The sequence below is a fragment of the Coregonus clupeaformis genome, unplaced genomic scaffold (genome assembly GCF_020615455.1).
Source record: "Coregonus clupeaformis isolate EN_2021a unplaced genomic scaffold, ASM2061545v1 scaf2485, whole genome shotgun sequence".
Classification (NCBI taxonomy): Eukaryota; Metazoa; Chordata; class Actinopteri; order Salmoniformes; family Salmonidae; genus Coregonus; species Coregonus clupeaformis.
In genome coordinates, this window is record NW_025535939.1 from 41,840 (window position 1) to 50,956 (window position 9,117).

General features: G+C 41.9%; 2 protein-coding genes across 2 annotated transcripts; both read left to right on the forward strand.

The window, feature by feature from the left end:
* Positions 1-879: 879 nt before the first annotated feature.
* Positions 880-1,996, forward strand: LOC123488763 (adhesion G-protein coupled receptor G7-like). Its single transcript, XM_045219565.1, has 3 exons — positions 880-1,025; positions 1,560-1,712; positions 1,867-1,996. Exons 1-3 carry the CDS (start codon positions 1,008-1,010, stop codon positions 1,981-1,983), a joined length of 288 nt encoding a protein of 95 aa, XP_045075500.1. The 5' UTR covers positions 880-1,007; the 3' UTR covers positions 1,984-1,996.
* A 253-nt stretch (positions 1,997-2,249) lies between these two features.
* On the forward strand, positions 2,250-4,942 carry LOC121547895 (adhesion G-protein coupled receptor G7-like). Its single transcript, XM_045219566.1, has 5 exons — positions 2,250-2,630; positions 2,871-2,952; positions 3,729-3,887; positions 4,213-4,372; positions 4,619-4,942. The coding sequence occupies exons 1-5, from the start codon at positions 2,375-2,377 to the stop codon at positions 4,829-4,831; spliced, it is 870 nt and encodes a 289-aa protein (XP_045075501.1). The 5' UTR covers positions 2,250-2,374; the 3' UTR covers positions 4,832-4,942.
* Positions 4,943-9,117: the final 4,175 nt, after the last annotated feature.

Genomic DNA, 9,117 nt, shown 5'->3' on the forward strand with positions numbered 1-9,117 from the left:
CCAATAGAAAATCTTTGGAGGGAGCTGAAAGTCCGTATTGCCCAGCGACAGCCCCGAAACATGAAGGATCTGGAGAAGGTCTGTATGGAGGAGTGGGCCAAAATCCCTGCTGCAGTGTGTGCAAACCTGGTCAAGACCTACAGGAAACTTATGATCTCTGTAATTGTAAACAAAGGTTTCTGTACCAAATATTAAGTTCTGCCTTTCTGATGTATCAAATACTTATGTCATGCAATAAAATACAAATTAATTACTTAAAAATCATACAATGTGATTTTCTGGATTTTTGTTTTAGTCTCTCACAGTTGAAGTGTACGTATGATAAAAATTACAGACCTCTACATGCTTTGTAAGTAGGAAAACCTGCAAAATCGGCAGTGTATCAAATACTTGTTCTCCCCACTGTATATGAAGTCCTGATATGAACAAAAATGTCTCTGTCTCTGTCTCTGTCTCTGTCTCTCTCTCTCTCTCTCTCTCTCTCTCTCTCTCTCTCTCTCTCTCTCATTCTCTCTCTCATTCTCTCTCTCTCTCATTCTCTCTCTCTCTCTCTCTCTCTCTCTCTCTCTCTCTCTCTCTCTCTCTCTCTCTCTCTCTCTCTCTCTCTCTCTCGCTCAATTCAATTGAAAGGGTTTTATTGGCATGGGAAACATGTTTACATTGCCAAAGCAAGTGAAATAGATAATAAACAAAAGTGAAATAACCAATAAAAAATGAACAGTAAACATTACACTCACAAAAGTTTCAAAGGAAAAGAGTCATTTCAAATGTCATTTTACGGCTATGTACAGTTTTATAAAGATGTCTCTCTCTCTCTCTCTCTCTCTCTCTCTCTTTCTCCTTCTCTCCACTCAGTTTTACGTAGTAAAAACACAAACTACTCCATTGGTTTTGTGCTCTACCAAAATGACCAGTTCTTCAGGTCCAGGACTTTCAGAGCTTCTTCAGGAACCAGCAGAAGGGTAATCTCTGCTAACCTTGGACAAGTGTCTGGGCTGCATGTTGAGATGCTCTTCAAGCCCACAGTAAGATTTCTCTTGGAATCAATAAACACATAGTGGTCCAAATTCTCTGGGAAACGTAATGGGAAGTTAACCATTATCTAAGTCAGGGGCAGGCAGCACAGTTTGTGGAATGCCGCAGGTAGTGTAGGATTTTATTCCAACTAGGAACTACACCTGACCAATTGAGCTAATTGATCAGATCAGTGATTGCCTAAAATCAACACACCTTGTAGTCCAGGTCGGTTAAATCAAAAACATGATGTGCCTGCGGCACTCCAGGACCAGGGCTGCCTACCCTTGATCTAAGTTATCCATTGACGCTTTTCCGCCATAAGGAACAAGGAAGCATATTTTGGCCAGTGAACAAGGAAGCATATTTTGTATTGTATATAATATGTTAACTATCATAACTGTAATTTCTTCTGTCTCACATTTACTTATTGACCTGTTATACTTCACAATTTACTTCATGATTTTTTAAAATGAGGAATACTGTGAGAGCATGTCTTTTGCTGAAGGATTTACAGTGAGTTTGTTTCTGTTCTCACTTCTCAGGCTGTCCCCAACGCCTCCCTTTTTTACTTTGCCTGCGTGTCGTGGAACTACACGTTGAAAGACTGGAGCACCTATGGCTGCTCCAAAGTCAACCACTCAGAAGACGGCCTGCGATGTTTCTGTAATCACACCACTAACTTCGCTGTGCTTATGGTGAGTAGCTAGCTGCCTTCGTCTCCCTTTAACTGACCACACTCTGACCTAAGGTTTACATCAGCAGGATCTAGACACATAAGGGAGATTACTTTATATTTGACTGTGACAGAAACTTAGTGTTTAAATGTATTTTTTTCTATTTTTTCTACAGTCATTCAGGAGGGATTTTAAATATGCTAAAGCACTAAACTGGATCACCACATTGGGATGCTCCATGTCAATCATAGGGTTGAGTTTAACAATAACATTCCAGATTGCAACCAGGTAAGATCCTACAGGGTTCCAGAACCAATTCAAAATATACAATAACATTCCATATCGTGACCCGGTAAGATCCTACAGGATTCCAGAACCAATTCAACATATACAATAACATTCCAGATCTTGACCCGGTAAGATCCTACAGGTTTCCAGAACCAATTCAAAATATTGGGTGCATCTCAATAGTGTAAAGAAGCCCTTTGTCTGATCCAACATGACTTGGTAGGTAAAACCAATATGCAACCCACTATTAATGACCCAACACATCCATAGCTACGCATCTAACTTCCCTAACATAGTGTTGTCTATCACCTATCCCCAGGAAATCACGCAAAACCAACCCAACTGTCCTCTTAGTGAGCGTCTGCGTGTGTCTCCTGATCTTCACCCTCCTCTTCATGTTGGGAGTGGACAACCCTCATAAACAGCTGGAGAAACCTGAAATACAGGAGGCCAACATTGTCCCCTCGTCCGACACACAAACAGAGCGGGACAGAGGCCCCTGTACTGCAGTCGCAGTCCTGCTGCAATACTTCCTGTTGGGGACGTTCACCTGGAACACGCTGTACGCCACACATGTCTTCCTGATGATCAGAAACAGCCTGGCCACCAACCTGTCACATTTCACAGCCTATACCGTGGCCATCGGATGGGGTAGGACAGCTTGGAGAAAAATAAAGTATTTAGTTGTTTCAGAAGCTTTGGCTGGCATTAGCCCTGGGCTCCTTGAACCAAAACGAATGCTAGGTTATATTTTATTTAGCCTAAAATAGAACTTCAAAGCGACTTGTATAGTGATGTTATGTCTTTAGAGGATGTATGTGTAGTATATAATCTGTATATGTCTGCATGCTAATCTACCAGGACATAACAACAACATTCTCTGTCCTTTAGGACTGCCTGCGGTTGTGGTGGCCCTCACCTTAGGAATTAGTTACAGAGTGGATGATCCACTGGGTTACAGGCAGGAGGAATTGTGAGTCAATACTGTACTATACTATACTGTATTACTTCTCTGTACTGTATTATATTGTACTATACTATACTGTACTTGAGCGACCCGGCTTGACGTATTTACTGGTTTGTGACCCACTGACACCGCCCCCGGTGAGAGAGGAGTAAGGCAGTCCAAGAGTTAACACACACAGGAACTTTATTCACACACAGGAGAAGATGCACATGGGGATGATTTTTGTATTCACGCATCCCATGCACACATGTCTACCCGCGCTCTGACACTGGAAAAAACACAATTCAGGCCCGAATAATACTGATATGCTTGAAAGAGCATGCAGCGGACCCGACTAGCCAGTGCTGGGCTAGCTTGGAGCATCTGACCAATCACAGGATACATGGTCAGTGCGTGGGCAGAGTGTGGGGTGCATGGGAACAGTCTGATTGGCTGATGCCACGAGCTGGAGGTGATCGATATCTCTCACATGAATTGTACTGTATTGTACTATACTGTACTGTACTACCAATGTCAATGTGGGGCAATTGCTGTATAAAATGTTATAACTCATACTGTAAAAGGTTTTCCCTATCAATGTTCGTATTACATCCTTTTAACGATGGCAAAGAGCAATTTCAAAAGTTGTAAAAAACTAAAAGAATGATCCATTGTGTTGAAAGGTTTCTTGTTTACTTATGCCACCCACCATGTTTACTTAATACCATGTTGTTCAAATCACTGGTGTCCTGTTTTGTCTGTCACAAAGTCCCACTCTCTAACTCATTCATTTGACCTCTCAGTTGCTGGCTTGCTGCCCTCGATCCAAAGGGGAACTTTGACTTCAAGCTGCCAATGTTTTGGGGGTTCCTGATCCCTGTGGCGTTCATGCTTATCTTCAACATGGTGGTGTTGGTATATTTTGTAGTTACCACATCCAAGACCAACCCACATATAACCAGGTAACATTAATGGGGGCATTTTGGGGGCACAAAGTAGAACGTTGTAGTCATAAAGATCAGTCTTGATTTAAATGCCTACTAATGAGCTTGTTCATTTTTTATTGTCTTTCAATGAAAAGCTTGTTATGAGTAAAATGTATTATTATTATTTTATTATTATTATTATTATTATTATTATTATTAATTCAGTCATTAGTAACCAATTCATACTATTTAATGAGCACCATGCTCTAACCCACTCAGTCATTGGAAGTATACTGTTATTTTACCACAGCATTACAGCAGTCTATGACAGCAATCTAAGTATGTTGGTTATATTTCCCAGTACAAGACACACATCGATGAAGAAGAAGTTCCTCAGTAGCTTTTCTCTGGCTGTGGTGCTCGGTCTCTCCTGGATCCTGGGCTATCTGTTGCTCATTACACAGAACCAGACCATGTACACCATACTCAACATCTCCTTCTGTGTACTCACCACCACTCAGGTAGTAAATGTATGCACTCACTACTGTAAGTCGCTCTGGATAAGAGAGTCTGCTAAACGACTAAAATGTTAAATATAAAGACTAGTGTACTATTGTACCACAGAATCCAGACATGATTGAAAACTAGACAGCTACTAAACATTAATAAATTCTGCTGCTCTTTATAGAAACGCTACCTTTTGTTTGTCCTTGTGTGTTCCTGAAAATACTTGATAACGTCTTTGTGTTTTTGTTTTCGCTCCACAGGGCTTGCAGATTTTCATTCTGTTCACAGCAAGAACAGCAATTGTCAAGAAAAAGATGTCAAGTGCTTTGGAATCTGTCTCTAGCGCTGGGATCCCTCTTCACACCAAGAAGTACAGTCTATGGCGAGGCGAGCAAAGTGAAAAAGTAGAATCATACACACAGCTGGACACTGATCTGTCATTTCCACCTTGTTCCTCACAGACATCTAACTGATGGGCTGCAAGTTCAACCTCTGGAAAATATCTCATAATATTGTACTGTAATATACAATATAATACACACACAATTTAGTATCAACATACAGTATATTTTCTGTGGATTCCCTCAGAAGTTGTTGTCCAATGATTTTTTGAATAAATGTTGGCAATAATCTGTGATTATTGTCTTTTAAGCTAATGTTTGTTTTAGTATTCTTAGTGAGAAAAAACACTATTTTACACTATCTCAGAATATAGCTTTAGACAGTGTAGCTCAGCGTTGTCAAACTAATTCTCCCTGCAGGCCACATTTGGTCATTACCGAGGTCCGGAGGGACGCATTTAAAATTGATTAAGAAGCTTCTGCTCCATCTGCCTGTACAGCACAGGCAGCAAGCTGCAGGTCCCCAACCCTATAACCTAGACACCCACCTGAGCGACCCATACAGTAAGGAGAAGTCCTTATCTGTTTTATGGGCCTACTGTCAGTAGCCTATACGCAGCCAAGACAGAAAGATGGATGCGGTCAGAGACCTACTAAAGCAGCACCGCCCCCTCAAGATTCTGAGCCTGCCTGGCAGCGTTGGTCCTACAAAGCCAGAGCCCCCTGATGGGAGAGCATAATTCTCAAAGCTGCTAATGAGAACCTTGACAACCTTGTACCTAGCCGGTGGGGTGTTCCCACCCAGGTAGTGACGACCTTGTACCTAGCCGGTGGGGATTCCAGTGGGGTGCCCCCACCCAGGTAGTGGCAGTGCTGGCAACACTAGCTGCAGTAACCCATGGGGAGGGGGGTCACACTCAGACATTCAGAGAGGGGGCATATAATTGTGGCCCTGGTGGCACAAAATAATCAAAGGTCTGACTGCAGGGAGATGCTTGGGAAAAGGGTCGCAACGGGGGACCAGCGTGGGTGTGTTTCAGGGGAAGGGGGTGTATCTGATCTCCATCACCTAGAACTTGACAATGGTTAATCAAATCTCCCCATTTTTTCAAGTTTTTCCTCAATTTTACATGCCTTCTCAAACAGCTGCAACAGTATTTGCATTTGTAAGTCAAGTCCTTTCTTGAGTTGGGCTCTGGGATGGAACAACTGTTGAACATCGGAGTTCATGGTTGTTTGTGGGGGAAAGGAGTTGAGTGTGTATGAGTTTTGTGTGTGTGTGTGTGTATCCCACAACTGTTGCTAGGGTGTGTCACGATCGTTGAGAGACAGGTCAGACCAAGGTGCAGCGTGAAAAGCGTACATGTTTATTGAGTTAATAAACAACGTAACGTGAAGTCCTCAGGCTATACACATACAAGCCTAAATGGAACAAGATCCCACAACTAAGGTAGGCAACCAGGCTACCTAAGTATAATCCCCAATGAGAGACAACGAGCGACAGCTGTCTCTGATTGGGAATCACACCCAGCCAAACATAGAAACACAACCTAGATCTACCACCTAGAAATACACTAACATAGATCTCAACAGAAAACTCACACCCTGACCCAACCAACGAGAGTTCTCTCGATCAGGGCGTGACAGTACTCCCCCCCAAAGGTGCGTACTCCGGCCGCACCAACCTGACTCATTAGAGGAGGGTCCGGGTGGGCCTTCTTCCTCGGAGGCGGATCCGGCTCCGGGCGTGACAACCTCTCCCTCTCTGCCTCCCCGTTGCGCCCCTGGTCTGGTCTGGACCTCAGCGCGATGCTTCCCCTCTCCTTCCTCCCACAATGCACCAAGCCCTGTCTGGACCCTGGTGTGGGAGACCCCGAACCTGGAGAGGGGCTGACATCTTGGCCTGGATTAGAGCCGCTGACCGGAGCTGAACTGGACCCCGGTGGAGCGGACAATTCTCGCTCCGGAGTGGAGCCGCTGACTGAAGCTGAACTGGACCCCAGTGGAGTGGACTGCTCTGGCTCCGGAGTGGAGCCGCTGACCGGAGCGGGGCACCGGTGGAGCGGACTGCTCTGGATCCGGAATGGAGCCGCTGACCGTAGCTTATTTTTCCCCATTAAAATAACATAAAATTATCAGAAATACAGTGTAGACATTGTTAATGTTATAAATGGCTATTGTAGTTGGAAACGGCAGATTTTGAATGGAATATCTACATAGGCGTACAGAGGCCCATTATCAGCAACCATCAGTCCTGTGTTCCAAAGGCACGTTGTGTTTGCTAATCCAGGTTTATGATTTTAAAAGGCTAATTGATCATTAGAAAACCCTTTGCAATTATGTTAGCACAGCTGAAAACTGTTGTGCTGATTAAAGAATAAATAAAACTGGCCTTCTTGAGACTAGTTGAGTATCTGGAGCATCAGCAATTGTGGGTTCGATTACAGGCTCAAAATGGCCAGAAACAAAGAACTTTCTTCTGAAACTCGTCAGTCTATTCATATTCTGAGAAATGAACGCTATTCCATGCGAGAACTTGCCAAGAAACTGACGATCAGTACTTACCTGCTAAAAGAGAAGGAATACAATATATATTGTTTACAGGACACTCATTCAACAATCTCAGATGAAGTTGTGTGGAAAAAAGACTGGGGGGGCGAAATATATTTCTCCCATGGGCAAAGAAATTCAAAAGGGGTGGTGAATTTTATTAACAGTAATTTTGATCCGAATGTGCAAATTGTCCAAACAGATCCTCAAGGTAGATGGATGATTTTAAATATGTTATTGGACCATAAACAGATATGGCTCATTAACCTATACGGTCCAAATAATTATGATCCACGCTTCTTTGAAAATATATCTAATAATTTATTAACCCTACAAGCAATACAAGACTCTATTATTATTGTGGGAGATTATAGTACGGTTTTAAATACCTCTATGGACCGTAAAAGAAGTTACACTACAAACTATTACCCTCATGCACTTATTGGAAATCCTGAATGTCATGGATATATTGGAACTAGTGGACATATGGAGGCTTAAATATCCTGACCTAGTGAAATATATATGGCGGAGGCTCAATCAAGCAAGTCGTCTTGATTACTTTCTTATTTCATTCTCTCTGGCACCAAAAGCTTAAAAAGTGTTCATAGGGGACAGAATGCGGTCAGACCATCACATAATTTGCATATATTTTGCTCTTACAGAATTGTATTCAAAGCCTATTGGATGATACGAATTTATAACTGACTTTTTCCGACATAACATGCACTACCAGTCAAAAGTTTGTACACACCTACTCAATCAAGGGTTTTTCTTTATTTTTACAATTTGTTATATTGTAGAATAATAGTGAAGACATCAAAACTATGAAATAACACACATGGAATCATGTAGTAACCAAAAAAGTGTTGAAATATATTTTTTATTTGAGATTCTTCAAATAGCCACCCTTTGCCTTGATGACAGCTTTGCACACTCTTGGCATTCTCTCAGCCAGCTTCATGAGGTAGTCACCTGGAATGCATTTCAATTTACAGGTGTGCCTTCTTAAAAGTTAATTTGTGGAATTGACTTCCTTCTTAATGTGTTTGAGCCAATCAGTTGTGTTGTGACAAGGTAGGTACAGAAGATAGCCCTATTTGGTAAAAGACCAAGTCCATATTATGGCAAGAACAGCTCAAATAAGCAAAGAGAAACGAAAGTCCATCATTACTTTAAGACATGAAGGTCAGTCAATACGGAACATTTCAAGAACTTTGAAAGTTTCTTCAAGTGCAGTCGCAAAAACCATTAAGCGCTATGATGAAACTGGCTCTCATTAAACCGCCACAGGAAAGGAAGACCCAGAGTTACCTCTGCTGCAGAGGATAAGTTCATTAGAGTTACCAGCCTCAGAAATTGCAGCCCAAATAAATGCTTCACAGAGTTAAAGTAACATACACAGAAGTTCCTCCTCTGTAATTTGGCCTTCACATGAGTCTTTCTGAACAGCTGTTAATTTTCTATTATTAATAGAAAAAAAATCCATACAATTAGCTTCGGTTAGGGGACATGGAAGAGACTGAAACGAAAACATATGCTTAAAGTACTTTACTTCCGCTTTCAAAATATAGTTTGGTGAATCGTGGGTGACAAGTTTCAGTAATTTATTTTTGGTAGCATTTCTGTGAATATTAAAAAAGAATTTGGTGCATTTTTCCCAAAATGTTGTTTCAATGACTTTTAGCAAGCTGGACAAACTGAGGAGACATTAACTGTTGGTCCATTATCATTTCAACACAGTTTCGATTTGGTTTTAGTCATTTCAATGTTGTTTGAGATAGTTTTTTTTTCTTTAGAAGATAAAAATAAATAACTTACATCCGGACCGGATTGAATGGGCTCGCGGGCCGATCCGGACGTGGTGTATC